Source organism: Gossypium hirsutum, chromosome D09, assembly GCF_007990345.1.
Source record: "Gossypium hirsutum isolate 1008001.06 chromosome D09, Gossypium_hirsutum_v2.1, whole genome shotgun sequence".
Classification (NCBI taxonomy): domain Eukaryota; kingdom Viridiplantae; phylum Streptophyta; class Magnoliopsida; order Malvales; family Malvaceae; genus Gossypium; species Gossypium hirsutum.
Window position 1 is genome coordinate 46,279,887 of NC_053445.1, and position 18,022 is coordinate 46,297,908.

At 33.5% G+C, this 18,022-nt stretch overlaps 2 protein-coding genes across 3 annotated transcripts; both read left to right on the forward strand.

The window, feature by feature from the left end:
* Nucleotides 1–1,113: 1,113 nt before the first annotated feature.
* On the forward strand, nucleotides 1,114–3,425 carry LOC107891000 (uncharacterized). Of its 2 annotated transcripts, none has more exons than XM_016815618.2 (5): nucleotides 1,114–1,750; nucleotides 1,845–2,153; nucleotides 2,228–2,528; nucleotides 2,620–2,745; nucleotides 2,844–3,425. In XM_016815618.2, the coding sequence occupies exons 1-5, from the start codon at nucleotides 1,400–1,402 to the stop codon at nucleotides 2,963–2,965; spliced, it is 1,209 nt and encodes a 402-aa protein (XP_016671107.1). In that variant the 5' UTR covers nucleotides 1,114–1,399; the 3' UTR covers nucleotides 2,966–3,425. The 2 variants fall into 2 exon arrangements, with proteins under 2 accessions (XP_016671107.1, XP_016671108.1); XM_016815619.2 differs by having other exon boundaries at nucleotides 2,620–2,736.
* A 6,899-nt stretch (nucleotides 3,426–10,324) lies between these two features.
* Nucleotides 10,325–16,535, forward strand: LOC107890999 (peptidyl-prolyl cis-trans isomerase PASTICCINO1). The gene is made up of 21 exons (XM_016815617.2): nucleotides 10,325–10,518; nucleotides 10,708–10,787; nucleotides 10,877–10,961; nucleotides 11,113–11,182; nucleotides 11,368–11,465; nucleotides 11,606–11,728; nucleotides 11,970–12,002; nucleotides 12,268–12,326; nucleotides 12,432–12,516; nucleotides 12,667–12,825; nucleotides 12,925–12,982; nucleotides 13,363–13,511; nucleotides 13,687–13,784; nucleotides 13,883–13,952; nucleotides 14,364–14,423; nucleotides 14,605–14,661; nucleotides 15,003–15,071; nucleotides 15,201–15,278; nucleotides 15,690–15,791; nucleotides 15,870–15,941; nucleotides 16,031–16,535. Exons 2-21 carry the CDS (start codon nucleotides 10,714–10,716, stop codon nucleotides 16,304–16,306), a joined length of 1,875 nt encoding a protein of 624 aa, XP_016671106.1. The 5' UTR covers nucleotides 10,325–10,518; nucleotides 10,708–10,713; the 3' UTR covers nucleotides 16,307–16,535.
* The last annotated feature ends 1,487 nt before the right edge of the window (nucleotides 16,536–18,022 follow it).

An 18,022-nucleotide genomic window follows, 5' to 3' on the forward strand; every position in this document is an offset into this window, starting at 1 on the left:
TGACTCAAATTTTTATTAAAATAAAATGTAAGTGGCAAAATAAGGGAATCCACAAGGGTGAAGGCCGAGGTTTCCTTCCTCTGTTTGATTTTGATTTGAATAATGTGTTTCAACCTTACTACATTACTTCTAGTAGATGTTGATTAGAATAATGTTTTCTAAACCTATAGACGCAGACTATATTTCTTATAATAATTTGAATTCGAAATTGTAAATTTTCTTCTTTTCTGCCCGTAGTTTTTCCACGAAAGGATTTTCATGTAAAATCAGCGTGTTATAGTTTTCTCTCTTTTTTTGCTATTATCGATTCTATTTTTACAATTTAAAATAAATACAATAATTATAATTTTAAAAATTGACCTTTATTATTTGACTGTTAAGAAATAGGAGAAAATTTTATTTTTAATTAGATTTGAAAGTTTTTTTGGAAAAAAGTAACAAGTTTACTAAAATAATAAAAACAAAAGATAAATTAGTCCCAAATCTAAGATTACATCAATCATATTTGATGAATTGAGATTTTGACATATTAACATTGATTAAAATGCAATGTAATTTTAGTTTGAAATGGAAACTCACCCTTTAATGTTACTCATGGCCCTCCAAAATTGTTTACACTTTATTTAAATACTTTCAAAAATATTTTAAAAAATTAATCGTATAATAATAAATCAAAATTGAATAGACAAAGAAATATGTGGAAACCCTAGTTGGGAAAGGGATTGTATCCCTGCACTGCCAAGTGGACAGAATATGCATGACAAATGTCTGCAATGTTGGTGAACCATAGCCCCCATGTCGTGGCCCTAAGGCCATTAAGAGAAACTCGTGAATTCTGGGATTTTATTTTTTGCTATAGATAATTAGGGGGAAAAAATGCTTAAATCTGAAACTATCGAAAGTAAGGGAAAGAAAATGGTGAACCTCTCACATGTTGCTGCAAATGCTTCCACTTACCTGGCTTCAACTCTACCATGGACCCTACACTCGGTGCCCGTGTCTTTCACCTTCCTACCCATTCGCGTTGTATACTCGTCCCGCTTTTTTTTTTTCAATACTCTCTCTCCTTTTTTACTCTACATATACAAATCCTTCCCCTATTTTCCCCCTATTTCTTTTATGCTCATTTGTTGACAGTTACTACGCCCTTTAGCACTCAGTTATTTGGTTTCGTCTCATACATTTTCTTTTTTCTTTTTCGCTTTTTTCTCTTTGGCTGGGCCCGATCTCTGCCACAGCCAGCAATATCAACAGGGCTGCAACTGCTTATTATATTAATTCTTACCCATAAGCGCCGAGCTCCCTACTCTCACCAAATGCTCCCTTCTTTTCCCTTCTAATAACCTCTCTTTGCTGCATTTCTTTGGGCTTTTTCTTTTCTTTTTTTCTCTTGCGGGTTATGGCGGAGGTTTTGGACGACGGTAAGTTTTGGCTTCCGTCCCAGTTCTTAACCGACGATGGCTTTTTCGCTGACGGAGTTAAGACTACCAACAATACCAATAATCTTAAAGATGGGTTCGGGTTAGAGCTTGATGGTTCCAAGTCTTTGTTTCCCTTTGAGATCCCCGGTGGGTTTGGGTCTCTCGGGTTGTCTCCGGATCTAGGTTCTCCTGTTGATTCTGTGCTGGGTTCAACTGAAACAGAGAGTGATGAAGATTATCTCGCTGGCTTAACTCGCCAAATGGTTCACTCCACTCTCGAAGACGATTCCCGCCGAAACGACCGCTCGTTTGCCGCTGAAAATACCAAGGTTAGTTGAACTACTAAAAGTGAAACTTGTTGAGTGAAGTTGTTTGTTAAGTGTTATTTCTTATTCTGTTTTCGGTTTTTGCTTTGATTTTTAGGGTTGGGTCTTGTCCAGTTCACCGCAGTCTACCCTATGTGCGTTACCGAGCGGTTGTGGTTGTAAGCAAGGCTCTAGTCGTGCAAGCCCGAACTGTCAATCTCGAGTTTCGTCGCCGCCGGGAACCTGGGACTTGCTTTATGCAGCGGCCGGTGAAGTGGAAAGGTTGCGAATGAATGAAGAAGGGTATGGTGGATTCAGCAACAGAGGCCTTTTGGGTCCACCAGCTAGAAAACCCTCTCCAAATCTCGATGTTTCTGGGTTTTACACTCAACAGTCACTTTCTCACAATAAGCTGCGGACCACTCATGTAAGATCCTCAAAACAGAGTTTTCAGATTTTTTTCACTGCAGGATATTAATATTTTGGACTTCTTTGTTGCAGTTCCAGCAACTGAAGCAACAACAGCTAATGAAGCAACAAAACGCGTTGGCGTGGGGAGGATTGAAGCAGCAACAAGAAAACCATGTGGTCCAAAACAGAGGAAGGTATGCCAGTAGGACTTTAGGTTTGGCCCCATCTGCGTGGCCCCCTCTGCAGCAGCAACAGCAACCCCAGCCACCGAACGGGTCGGGTATGCGGGCAGTTTTCTTGGGCAATCCAAATGGGAAAAGGGAATGTGCTGGAACTGGTGTTTTCTTGCCTCGTCGCGTTGGAAGCTTTTCTGAACCTCGCAAGAAGTCAGGTTGGTATCCATTTGTTAATCTTTTGTTAAATAAAAGTATAGTTCACTCAAAATTTCATATAGATCTGATACGTGTAATCTTATTTTGCAGCTTGTCCTACTGTTTTGGTTCCAGCTAGAGTGGCTCAGGCCTTGAACTTGAATCTGGATGAGATTGGGGCTCAACCCCAGCCTCAGCACCCTCGGTTCAACCCAAGCTTCACTTCTGGTAGCAATAGTACTTAATTGATCCCTGAAATCCGAATCGATTCATTTTTGTTTATATCCTTTTTAACTGTTTAGTTATTTGGTTTTTGGATTTGTATGTAATTGTAGATGCTGCTGCTTTGAGGCTTCGAAGTGGGGGAAATTTTGTTGGAAATCAAAAGCAGCGGAGTTTGAGGCCACAGCAAGAGATGAGTCATGAAGTTCGTTTACCGCTGGAGTGGACTTATTGACTCAAACCTGCATGCGGTGGTGGCTTACTAATTGTTGGTTCTCTTGTTTTAAACGTTTTTTTTTATAGTTTAGAAATTTTAAGGTTAGAAGAAAGAAAATGGGAAGAAGTTTGATAGTTTGCTATAGGGAAAATAGTAGTATAGTGGGTATATAGGGTTTAAGATGGAAAATGGGAATGAAAAAGAAAGGGTTGGTTTTTTGGGGTTAGGTTTTTAGGGTGAAGAAGGAAAATAAAGAATTTTCCAGTTTCAGTGATGGGTACAGCACAAACCAGCAGCTTTTGTTCCTTTTGGTTGGGGCTGGGCTAACTAGGGGAGAACAGTGAAAAAGTTCAATGGGGGGGGGTGGTTACTCTTTTATTGTAATTCTGGCGTTTGGGTCAATAAGTTTTTGAATTTTGTTGGAAAAAGAAACGAAATGTTGATGAAATGAAAGGCTTCTTTTTTTCTCTGCATAGCACATGGGGGTGTTCAGATTTATTGCCATTCGATTTGTAGAATTTGTTGCCCTTTCCAACCTGTCCAACCAACTGCATTGCTGTTTAAAGTACCAAAAAAGGATTATGGATTTGTCCTCCATGAGCTATAAATTTATCTAGGATTGAAGTGGTCAAACAACAACAGAAAAAGTTTTTCAATCTATGAACTTTGTCTTTGGATGTTGGAATTTTATCTATTATTAATAACAATATTAATATAATTAGAAGGATCTTTTGCACTCCCCAAGGTCTGGCTGTTTGGATTTTCATTTTCTAATCACCATTTTCATTTTTTAATTAAAAAATCCCACTAGTTTTACTTTTAATCAAGAATAAGATAAATGAGGAGGAATTTTCCTTAGGAGGGAAGCATAAAAATACATGATGATGGAAGTGGACCAAAGCGTATGGGTATTTTGTACACGTGTCCAACATTAAGGTTACCTTCACTCTTTTGTGATCTTTTCCATTCCACTTTTATTATTATCTCGAGTGGCAGAGATATTTTCTTCTTGCCATTTGCTTTCTTTATCAAATTTCAAAGAGGGTCTTGGAACTCGTCCCTATTGTTGCAATCAATGCGTGGGCATGGCACCGCATTGCCACCATGCACCAGCTGCAGCTACTGCTGCTATCGAATCTTTGGCTCGAGTCATGCACCTTCGTGTCTCAACTCTCATCCCACATGCTGCCCACTACTTTCGCTTACGTGACGGTTTTTTCACGCACCCAAGTTTCGCGTATGTTACGCATGGTTGGTTCATGTATTTTAGGTCGGTTCATATGTCCTTTCTCCTTACTGCTCTTAATGCTGCTAATATTGTGCTGCTTCTGATTCTGTTTCATTTTTACATGTGGTGGGTTTTGGGGTGTTTGTTTGACTACTTCAATATGTTTGCTGAATTACCCTACAGATTCTTGTTTTGCTTATATTTTCTTCATCACCTAAAAACCAATAACGACCTTTCAATTTCATCCATGCTTTCTTTTTTCTTCTCTTCTTTTAATCCCTAAAAAGTTGTACATTACATTCCACTGTTGATATCAAATCTTCTTGTGATTTTTATTTTTTGCTTTCACATCAACTCAGTCTAATCTTTGGCTTGTAGCTATAGCCATTAGCCACCCATGAATAACAGTGGCTTTAACATTTATTGGGCAACCATTTGAAGGACTCTTGGTAGTACACGCCTCCCCCATTCCTTTGAAACATTAATGAATTTGGAATGCATATCTACCTTAAAAAGCTATTGCATTAGCTAAATGTATTGCCCTCTGACTAAGAGCTGGATCGGCGGATAGAACATAAACCGACCCCATGTCAGTTGCCTATAAATGTGCCCAGGTTACGGCACTGTACAAGATATTTGTAATATACTGCTTACTGAACCCAACAAACACTGCTACCATGGACCACGGCCTACAATTTAGTTTAAATGGTATAATTTATTTCAGTTTAAATCCAAATTCGAGAGATACAAATTCTTCTACCATTGTTTTTACAATATTCAAACTTGAAATTTCATTTAAAATGCATCAAATGTTTTTATTAGTCGTGGAAAAATAGGTTAAATAATTGAATATCAAGTATCCTAAGAAATTTGGGTGGAAATTATGTGTGCGCAAAAGGGCTGAGGAAGGACCACCCTACATCTTACAATTTCAACGGTTTGCTCAACCAACCAACCAACCAAACCTCTTATTTGGGAGCTGTCGACACAACATTGAAGCCAGAAAATAGACAAAAATGTAAAACCTTAATGGAAAATAATGGAGTAGGGTGATGGTTTTATTGGAAGGGTTTATTGCTGACAGATAAGGTGGTCTGATCCTGTCAACAACAACACAATGTTTATACTAGCGTACGGCTTGGTTTCATAGCTCAATGGGTTGGACTTAGTTGGATTAGGCTACCTTACATTTATTTTAAGGATAAAATTTGAATATAATATACAGTGTTATTGGTTCCATACAATTCTCACACATTATTATTTTATCTTTACATATTGCATATCCAAAAAAATTATATTTATCAAATATAAAAATAAATTGAGACAATTTTTTAAAATATATACAATTGAATAAAAATTAAAATTTTATGTATATAATTATACCAAATCAAAGTTTACCTTTAAAATTATACATTGAATTTTTTAAAATTTTACCAACTAAGTTGGTGTTGTTGAATCAAGTTATACCAAGCTCAGCCAAAAGTATTTATAAAGCAAATATAAAAATAATAAAAAAATTATAAAAATATTAAAACTTTTTATAAATTTGTAGAAATGATAAAATTTATAAAAACTTATAAAGAAATTCTAATGATATTTTAAAAATATACAAAACTAATAAAACGGAAAACATATTAAAAAGATTTAAATTTTAAAATTCATAAAAAACTTATAAATATTACCAACACTATCTAGCACAATTCTAATAAATTATATAAAAAAATTGTAACAAAAAAAGTCACTTATTGCTCCCTCATTTTAGAAATTAAACCCCTAAAACCAAAATGAATACATGATATCAGACCAATTGTTAGATAAAGAGAATAGTCATTAGATCGTTGGGGTCATTTTCTTATTAAATCAAATGTTCTTGACCTTCCACGATAAAACGACAATTCTGGGGCACTCTCCTTTTTATTGATACTTATAGTTTGGACCTTGAAAAGTTGAAATTTGTTTACTAAGTATTGTATGCTATAAAGTATTCTAGGTATGATTAGATACTATAAAACCAAAATTTTATTATCCAGCTATTGCAAATATTAACATATGTCAACATGAAATATTTTTAGAACTATTCTCGTTATCCAACGGTTAGATTGATACCACATGTTCATTTTGATTTTAAGTGTTTAATTTTCAAATAAGAAATCAAGAAATGCCTTTTATTATAATTTGTAAATATATATATTTTTATAAGTTTTTATGGATGTTTTTTTTAGTTTTTACAAGTTTATATAATTTTTTTTAGTACTTTTTATAAGTGTTTACAATTTTATCTTTATAAGTTTATATAATATTTCTAGATAATTTATAATTTTTATTAGAAAAATACATTAATATTTAATAAAAATATATTTTGATGTCTCAAAAATTTATTATTGAATGTCAGAAAACATAAGCTTTTCAATTTTTGGCATAGAGAAACCTATATATTTCCTCGAAAATTTTATATTTTTGCGGATTTTCTTTTGATATGGAGAAAAAACATTGGGATTCTTGCCTTCACGCAGGAAGTGGCTAGTCATGTTCTACTTTCTTTTTTGTTTTTTAAACCTTTTCCCGTAAGAAACAAAACGTTTTCTTCACTACATTCTTACTCCAATAAAAAATGCATCTTTTAAAAAAAAACACACCTGTAGCTGTCTTGTTGCTTTGCCTTTTTTTAAATCTCTGTGCGTATCTCTATATTCCTCGCCTGCGTTTTTCCGTCTTTTTTAGATTTAGTTCATCCTTACGCCGCCTTTGTCAAAGCCCTTTTTATTTTCTGTTTTCCTTATACTTACACATAACCACGTTTGATAGTTCATAATAATAAATAAATAAATTATAGGATGTTTTCAATGAAAGTGTGGAAAACGGTAATTACATAAACAACTACTTATAATGTATTTTGTTTCTTTTAACATTATCCATTAAATATTTTATCTCTAAGAAATTTTATTATTTATAATTATAAAAAAATCGTACTTATTTTAATAAATACACTAAACAAATTTTATAACTTAAATTCAATAATTATTTTTTAATTTATCAAATATCATTTTAATATATATTCATTTTCTCATCTTAATACCTAAACATTTTTTTATCACGAGTGTTACCTATACTACTTTTTTATTTTCCTAAAATAGTACCTACGTTAGTCAAACAAAAAAAATAATTATATACCACTTATAATAAAATAAATAATTAGATATCAAAATATGAAAAACGACATAGTTTAGATAACTTAAAGAAAAAACACCCTTGACTCCAAACCCAACAAGCAAGCCTAAACTGTTGGGTTCTAACTTGAATTGGGCCGGGTTAAAAAGTATTTAGACATTTTGGATCATTTGATTCTAAACAGGCTTTGACTCAATTAAACACCGAGTCAAATTTGAACTTTCTTTCGTAATAGAAACTCAAATTAATGGGATAAATCTTAAAATTATACGTGAACTTTGATTTAATATATAATTGTATACATGAACTTTAAATTGGTGCAATTATGCATGTGAAACTTCAATTGTGGTCCAAATGTATATTTGAAACTTTAATTTTGATTTAATCATACACATTTAAAGAAATAAATACATCAATTTATTTTTATATTGGATAAATATAATTATTCATGTATGCAATATATAGACATAAAATGATGTTATATCAATAATTGCATTAATAATTTACAAGAATTAGATCAAATCAAAATTTCATGTATAAAATTGCACAAAATCAAAGTTCATGTATACAATTGCACATTAAACCATAGTTAATGTATAATTTTGGTATGTATCCCTAATTAATTAATTTAAAATTAAAAAAATCTAATTTTACTTAAAAGTCATGAGATAAATGATTAGATTATATATGAATTTTATTTTGGTACAATTATACATAAAATTTAGATTGTAGTTCAAATTTATATAGGAGAATTCATATTTGATTCAATCATACATATTTACAGGAAAAAATACATTAATTTAGTTTTATATTTGATAAATATAATTACTTATGTATGCAATATATAAACATAAAATAATATTATATCAATAATTGTGTTAATAATTTGAACGAATTAGATCAAATAAAAAATTATGTGTAAAATTGTAAAAGAATCCAATTTTATATATAAAATTATAGATTAGGTCAAAATTCATATATAATTTTGAGGTTTATAAAAAAATTAATTATTAATAAATTTTTATGAAATTTATGGGTTTGTTCTTTGAGGGCCGATTTCCAAATATTCACCTCCATTTTGTCCGACTTTTACTAATACGTCAACTTAAATGGAAATTAATCTAGTTGGAATTTAATATTAATTTAAATAAAAAATAGAATAAAATTCGTTTTTATCCCAAGTTTTATAAAATTTAATTTGGCCCCAAAATGAAATTTTTGAATATTTATTTAATCCTTAAAAATAAAACAAAAAATTAATTTAATCCTATAATAAATAAAAATTGCAAATTAGGCCTAGACCCAATATAGAAGCCCATTCTCGAAGATTTTGAAGCCTAGTCATTGTAAGAATCATGATAAAGCCTAGACAAGGTTAACTGCGTACAACTACGGACTACCCCTCTTTGTACGCTTTGTGTGAAATAGGTTGTGTGCAATTGCAAAGAGGTACCGTGTACACTCTTATCCTACTATTTATTTATTTATTTTTATATTGAAAACCAAAACAAAAATCTATAAAAAATGAATATTTACAAAAACAAACTTTGCAACTACGACTTTAATCTGGAAAGTAAATAAACTTCCCAATAATTAGGACTTTAAATTGCAAAATAAATAGATTTAATATTGGATGTGCACCATAAATAAAGAAGCTGTTAATTAAAAATATAATTATTTTTTAACTCCACAAGCAAAATTAAAAACAATATGTAACATTGCTTTCAATTTTATTTTAATAAAAGGCCCCTCAAACTTACTACCCGACCAAAGTATATAATATAATATAATTAATTATTCTTATATATATATAAAATAGTCAATAGTTAAAAAATAGAAATTAAAATAAATAAAACCAAGTGACGAATAAAGTTTTGGTATGAAAAAAATCGTTTTTTGTTGGTATTTAATAAAAATGCATTGTTGTTCCATCCAACTAACATTGGTCGGAAATAAAGTATAGAGTCAATTAATCCCTTGTTTGTTGTTGCCGCGGCGTGCTTCCAGTTATGCTCTTTTACTCTCACTATTTAATGGATTGTTACTTTCCAATTTCCTTTGCTTCTTCCAATTACTAGTGACATTAGCAATGCTGATGGTTTATTTTTTCAATGGCACTACTGGAGCTGATTGATTTTGTTTTTGCTTAATAAGAAAAGAGAGAAATTGAGAAAGTTAACCATGAAGTAAACAATAATGATAGCATAAATAACGGCTTAAATGTTATAATGTAAATCGAATAATAAATACCTTCAGTTATTGTTTGAATAAAATGCCAAAATCTAAATGTTATTATACTATTGTTGAGCATGTTAAACCATAGACAAAGTTGTCAAATTTAACAGTACGAAAAATTGAAAATCAACAAAGTTTTCTAAACACTCGAAAATATTACCAGATAGAATATATACTTTTTTGTTTTGTTTTTCAATGCTTAGGGACATTACGTTAGTTGGTATTTATAGTGGTGGTTCTTCGTAAAAAAAACATTAATTACACACTCCACTTTCTCACGCAATAAAAGTAAACACGTGGGAGTGACCCCACGAAACATGAGAATGTGGGAGTCAACATAATAACCATTCTAACATTGCTTGGGAAAAAATAAAGAAAGAAAACTCTTGTAGGTGATGTATGGGGAAGTGAAAGACGAAATGAAAATGGATGGGCAGGTGAGATAATAATGTAATTGTCATTGTATTTAATAATGGTATCCAACCCTTAAAAAGGATCTTCAACTGGATTACAAAATCAAGTTTTTTTTTAATCGATGATTAAATTAAAAATTAACAATCTAATTTGAAAAAAGCCCAACATAAATCCACAACCGGTCTCATTTTCATAGTAATAAAACAAACCCAACGGCCCGTTTTTGGTCTGAATTAGGTGAGGCGAAAATAGCCGCCTAGACGCTGCTGGGCTGGCTATACTGGCCCACTCGCGTGCCTACCATTAATAATAGTATGGCGTCAAAGCTGGTGCACTAGTTAGCGGTTAGCACCTCATCTTGCTATGAAATTTCAACATCATCAACGGCTACGATTGGTCCATGATCTTCTTGTGAAGTGATCAATGATCGAATATTAGCTGACGGACTTTGTTGCGGCATTCGCCTGGACGCTTGGAAACATCAACGACATTTGGTCAACCACTCTTGAACATTCGCGAATTCCCGGTAATTATTTTAATTTTTTATTTAGTTTAATGTTCACAAGTTTTAATTTTTGGGTTCTTTTTTTCGGGTTTAATTTTGGTTACTAAGAAGAGGAAATGGAGCGACTTTCAAACAGTTAATTACGACTGTTTAGTTGAAATTAAGCTTAAACAAACTGCGATCATAGTGTAATATTGTTCAAATATTCAGTTAACGATGGCGTCAGAGGAAGATACCGAGCAGAGCTATGTACCGCAGAAGAAGAAATCGGAGTCTGAGGATGACAAGAGGTAGCTTTGTTTCTTCTTCAACCATATTTTTTTCGAACTTTTAGGAAAATAAAACAATACGGTTTTTATTTTGGGTTTGTAATTAATAGGAGAAAGAAAATTGTTCCTGGAAGCCTAATGAAAGCTTTGATGAGACCTGGAGGAGGAGAATCAAATCCTTCAGATGGTGATCAGGTTATATCTTTTTTGTTCATAATTGGATATGTGAAATGCGGATTTTTTTTTTTTTTTGCATTTGTAATAGAGAATATATAGTTTGAAAAACAATACAATGGGTTGAGTTGTGAATTGGTAGTTCTTTGTTTTCTTTTCTAATGTTTTGTAGATTATATATCATTGCACGGTTAGGACATTGGATGGAGTTGTCGTTGAGTCAACGAGATCAGAACATGGAGGTGAATACTAAGCGTTTGATTAGATTTAACTTTGAGGGATAATTTTGCGCCCTTGCTCTCTGGTGAATTGTGGAGTATTGAAGTTGGATAAGTTGGTCTTAAGTTAAAGAGTGTGCATAGTTGAATTGTCTAATGGTACTTGCTTTTCTAGAAAAAAAATGAATTGACATTCCTTTATGTGACAGGGAAAGGTATTCCGATAAGAAACGTATTGGGCAAGAGCAAAATGATATTGGGCTTGTTGGAAGGGATTCCAACAATGCTGAAGGGTGAAGTGGCAATGGTATTGTTGTCTTTGTAGTTCACTGAACTATATTTGTGTTTATTGCTCCAAAATTCTTTACCAAAAGTGAAAATAAAGGAACTTTGATTTCTCATTTCTTTTTATTTCTTAAAAGAATCTGGTGACATCTCTTGTTTCAGTTCAAAATGATGCCTCAAATGCACTATGGGGAGGAGGATTGCCCTGTTCCAGCTCCTAGTAGTTTCCCCAAAGAAGATGATCTCCATTTTGAGATTGAGTTGATAGATTTCTCCAAAGCCAAGGCAAGAATTGCTAAAGTTCAAATTTGCTATTTTTCTTTTTTGTTGTAGCATTTTCGCATAATGCAATTATTATCCCCTTACACAATGTGTATTCAGTGTTCCCATACATGCTTTCTTAGTAATGCCATTAGCATTCATATCATATTTTGAGGAGCTGGTGATATCTAGATGTTATTGATTAATTCGCATGTAGCCTATTTTTAGTTCTAATGGCTTGTTATTTTTTGCTGCCCATTTTCAGGTTGTGTCTGATGATTTGGGGGTTTTAAAGAAGGTAAAGTGCCATAGCAGCGCTTACATTTTGCTAGGAATATGGTGCTAGATGGAATTAGGAAGTATGCAAGGAAGATTGGACCATATTCCTAGTTTTTAAATTTGCTGTCAAATTTTAATGCTTTGCAGCTACATAGTTCATTATTATAATCATCATTTTTGGTTTGTTGTACTGTTGCTGTTTGGACTTCATTCTTTCCTTCATACTTGCACCATATTTATTTTATTCTGAAAGACATCACCTCATTAATACTTAATATAATTAGGTGATAGATGAAGGACAGGGTTGGGAATCACCAAGGGAACCATATGAAGTAAAAGCTTGGTAAACTTTTTCTCAAGCCTTTTTGTATTCTTTTGAGTGCATTGCACTAAGCTTTCCAGAATGGTTTAGATCATTTGTTAGATGTATCTTATGTGAACCTTTCAGGATTTCTGCAAAGACAGGTGATGGGAAATTGATTATGTCACACACTGAAGGAGAACCATATTTCTTTACTTTTGGGAAATGTGAGGTTGGTGATTTATGTCTTCTAGAGTTTTTTTTTTTTAATTAGTCATCCTGGTTTTCTTTATCTAATCACGCGCTTGTTCTATCCTGCTTCGTGTTGTCATGCTTAAGCTACTTTTGATATAGATTTTGTTCTTGATCCAATAATATTTAGGTACCTAAAGGTCTTGAGATGGGAATAGGAACAATGACACGGAAAGAGAAGGCGGTAGTTTATGTTACCAATCAATACTTAACCCCATCTCCTTTATTGCCCATGATAGAAGGCTATGAAGAAGTTCATTTTGAAGTTGAGCTTGTCCACTTCATCCAGGTAAGTCATTGCTCTGCTATAGATATTTCTCATGCATATGTTTAATTTTGAATTACCAAATTATGGATGTAAGTGAGCTCTAGAGTGTTTGACTTATAGGTGAGGGACATGCTGGGAGATGGTCGCCTAATTAAACGACGACTACATGATGGAAAAGGTGCTGTTTGTTATTTGGTTAAATATTGCCATAAAGAGATAGCTTTGTTAAAATCTCTTCAGTTTTCGCTTCCTTATTCCATGCGAGATTCATTCAATGAACAAATCTATTGTTGACATATCATTAGTTATGCTCATGTGACATTGTCATTCTATTTGTTCACTCATTTGAAAGTTTTATTTGGAATTACAGTTTCTACACTCATTCTTCTTTGATGGAAAGATACCTAGGATGATGCTTAAAATTATGATTTTCATATCTGCAATTTATGTGCTAGTTACCGATTCCATTTCATATTCCTGTAATTGTGTCTGTCTGTCGGCAATCCTCTTTGTGTGGGTGCGTGGATGATGATTTTCTTTGTTGTTTGGAACAATCAGGGGACTTTCCCATGGATTGCCCACTTCATGACAGTCTTTTACGAGTCCATTACAAGGGCATGCTTCTTAATGAAGAAAAGACAGCATTCTATGATACAAGAGTTGATAACCAGGGCGAACCTTTGGAGTTCAGTTCCGGAGAAGGGATGGTAAGTTCTCCCTATAAAGTTGAAAAGGTTTTGTGGATTCTTTTATCTTCATCTTGTTCTAGTTGAAAATCAAAATGTAATATCAATACCAATTATCCAAATTGCTTTGATCAAAATTACAATGTTAGATTGAGACTGTGCCTTGGATCTTGTGAACTTTTATTTTTCCTTACAGGTGCCTGAGGGATTTGAAATGTGTGTCCGTTTGATGCTACCTGGGGAGATTGCTCTTGTCACATGCCCTCCTGACTATGCATATGACAAATTCTCAAGGTTGCTCTTTTTATTTATTTATTTATTCTCTTTGAATATTATTATTTAATTTTCTTTTTTTGTGGATGACCAATGTACCTTGCTTCCAATTGTATTAGGCCACCTAGTGTTCCTGAAGGCGCTCATGTTCAATGGGAAATTGAGCTTCTTGGTTTTGAGATGCCAAAGGTAATGAAGTCATCTTATAGTAACAATTGGTTTTAGGCAGTGTTATCTGACATCTATTAAGTCTTGACTTTCATAACATTCCAGTTAGGTCCTTCTGCCTATAAACAATTGGTTTTAGGGTGGATGCTTAACATAATATCAAAGCTCAGGTGTGTTCTGTTCTTGCTTTGGTTAACTACCCCTTGTAAGGCTGTCCGCGTGTAGGCCCTCGTTGAGATGGATGTGAGAGGGAATGTTAAGTGGTGTTATCCCACATCTTTAAATTGGGTTTTCTGTAGGCTTATATTCAAGTTAGACCCTTCCACCTATAATTAATTGGTTTTAGGTTGGATAATATAGTCATTACATTGTCATTGTGCACTAATATTTGTCATGACAAATAGTGCATCCTAACTCAAATCTTCATTACAGGATTGGACTGGTTTGAACTTTCAGGAAATAATGGATGAAGCAGAAAAAATTCGAGTGACGGTATGTGGCATATTTTATGTTGCATTCTTCCTAAATGAGCCATTGTCTGGTCGTACACTTTACAGCCCCATTTCCATGTGTATGCTTGCAAGCTGTTGTGGTGATTCATATTAATTGTTTAATCTTTTGTTTTGTTGTGCTGTAAGACTATTAATTTGAATATTTAACCATTTGTCTGCAGGGTAACCGACTCTTCAAAGCGGGAAAATTTGAACTTGCCAAGGCAAAATATGAAAAGGTAGTATGTCAACTGTTTTAAATAGATCTTATATCTCCTTTGGGATCATGAACTATGTTTTAAGCATCAACCAAATATCTAAGCCCAATAAGAACAATTAAAAGAAATTGGCCTACATTGTGGTAAACAATTATGGTGATAAATGATAGAAAAACAAAATAAATAGCCCAGATCTGAAAACCAAGCTTAACATCCAATCCAAATGAATTGGTAATAGCTATAGGGTAAGCCTAAATACACTTTATTTAGTAGATGTTCATGTGAAATCAGTGAAAGTGTTTTCTACTGTGGTACATTGAAGTTCATATGTAACTCAATTCCATGTGTTGCTTTATTTATAGGTGCTTCGGGAGTTCAATCATGTTAATCCACAAACGGACGAGGAAGGAAAAGTGTTTTTAGACACAAGAGTAAGTTTCTTCCTGCTCGTGGTAACTGAAAGAATTTATCCTGTCCTTTGATCTATCAGTTGGTACATGATATTAGATAGCTGTTTCTGGATACTATTAATTTCTACTTTCCTGATTTATTGCATGAAGAATTCTTTACATCTGAATGTAGCTGCGTGCTTCCTCAAAATGGGAGAATGCAGAAAGTCCATTGACGCATGTAATAAGGTTTGTTATGACTTTAAATTGAAACTCTTTATCTTTCTCTCTTCCATTAGGAAGAAATTTTTGTGATTTTATTGGTGTTCATGTGAAGAGATGCATATTATTATCATAAATAACCAAAGGTAAAATATCATCTTTCATGCAAGAGTTAAAGGATATTCAAATTAATCAGATTGTTACCAAATAACGTGGTGATTGGTTTCTCAACTTCACGAGGAAAATTTTGTGTACATCTAATTTTGAGGTTTAAAGTTGAACTCAGGGAAGAAATAAAGATAAAAACAACCAACATAGTGGATCAGGAAAATGCTTTGCCATGAGCTGCTTTCTGTTTGACTTGTTTACGTATCTAAATAATAGATTGTTTGAGGATAGGCCATGGATTTGGTGATATTTTTTATTTAAACTATGTAGGTTTTAGATGCAACGCCTGTACATGCAAAGGCACTATACCGTCGTGGAATGGCTTACATGGCAGCTGGAGATTTCGAGGAAGCAAGAAGTGATTTCCAAATGGTACTGTAAATCTTTAAGCTTAGTGCACTCAAACTGGATTCTTGACCAATCTAAAACCCTGTTTCTGGATACTATCAGATGATCAAAGTTGATAAGTCATCAGAACCAGATGCAACTGCAGCTCTAGCAAAACTGAAGAAGCAAGAGCAGGTGTGTTAGTCGGTGATATGCTTTGTTTTCCATTCAACACAGTCGAAACATGGGAACTCATTATGTCTATTTGTCGAGTTTATGAGCAGGAAGTAGAGAGGAAGGCTCGGAAACAATTTAAAGGATTATTTGACAAGAAGCCAGGAGAAATTGCAGAAGTTCAAGTTGAAGATAGAGCTGGGGGTGAGATCACTGGTGAAAACCAGAAGAATGATTTGTCGGCGCCATTATTAGAAAGAGACGATTCTCAACATTGTAATGAAGCTGATGGTGGTCAATATGGAATGGCCTGGTTTTACAGCTTGTGGCCTCCTGGGAGAAGAACATTTTCAGCTCTTGGCCTTGATAGATGTACCATACTCTAAGATTCTAAGTTTCTCAGGGAAGAATAAAACTACTAGGTATAATTTTAGAAAAGAGCAAGGTTTCTTCCTGTCTTTCAACTCTTTTCCCATAGTTTTGTCAATCGAGTTGTGTTTCAGAGGTCTCTGATTCTTCAAAACTTTTAACTTTCTCTTCTCATATCGTTAGAATTGAAACCGAGGTACCAAAATTTATCAATAAGAAATGTGAAGGGTATCCAATGATCTTCTATATTTGTTGCAACGTATGTCATATGTGAATATTCTTTATCGCAAATTTTTTAAGCCTTCAAGCAGACTTGAGATGACAGACTGATAGTTGATTTTGGTATTTGAAGATGTAAAATATTACGGGGGATTCCATTAGAAATATCTTGTGCAATACTCAAAAGGGAACCCTTTATTTATCTATTACATGCACACATAATTCATGGGTAAAAGCTTTTAATGAGCACCGTTCACAAAGAAGTTGGTGGAGACGACACAAATTTCACAGAGCTTAATTATATCCTCGATCTTAGCAGCTAAGGCTGTAAAACCGGTTCCTTTTACGCCATCTTGGCAAACTCTAGTGGTATTTGCAGCATGATACAGACGAGCAATCATGGGATTGATGATCTTATTGTAAAGCAAACTGCTAGCAATCCAAAGGTCCTCCATGGTGTTCATGTTAGAATCCCAACATATTTGGAGAAGCTCTTTGGCCTGTAGAGGGTTCTTTGCTACTGGTAAGATGGAAGAAGAATCATTAAGTAGACTAGCTATGATGGTTCCGGCTTCCAGAGCTTTTATCTGTGCCCAACCCAAAGTGGTACTGGCGATCCTTTCCCCGGATAATGGCGGCTTTGGGACTATGGTATTGACGCAATATTCATTGTGGGATGTGTGGCGGCAAACCTCGTCAACGAGGGCTGTACCTTTCAAATGCTTAAGTCCGTATGAGGGATGGATGATGACCACCAAGGTCAGTAGAAAGAAAAGCTGAGGGGGGAGAAGTCGGGCCATTTCTTATTCAAAGTTGTTTGGGTCATTTTAATTAAGCCATAAACAGACCTTTTTAAATAGTTAGAAAAACATGATTTGGGGGATGATTCAGTGTCTCAGTTCATTACAACTTCTTCCAACTTGTTTAATAATGTCGTAATTTTTGTAACCGTTTCAGGAATATATGGCTTGCAAGTTCTTCATGATACTAAGGTATGGAAGATTATCATCTTGAAAAAACAAATATGATAGAAGAATTGAACCTTACTTCTGATATTAGTACAGACTATGAAAGTGATTAGATATTTCACTATTTTGTATGAGTCATAAAAATAAATTTATTTGTTATAAAAAGATATGAGTCAAAAAAGTAAATTTATTTACTCTCAACTCACACAAAAAATGCTTTGGCTCAAAATTCTGTTATGAGGACTGGCTTCTTTTTAATTTATCGCCCATAAATCTTTTATGGCAAAAGCCCATGCCCAATGATAATGACATCAACATTAATCCCATCATGTACATTTTTGGTTATTTTTTAAAATTAAAATCCTAATTTATCCAAAGCACGTGTTTAGGTTTTAATCTTTTGTCATGTATACTTCGCTTAGTTAATGACAACTGTCTTCATGTGTCAAATTGGGTTTAACCAAAATTTTAAGCTTGAATTCAACTAAAAAAATTGACATAAAATTTTGCTCAAACTCGATCTAGATAAAAATGCTATCATTATTT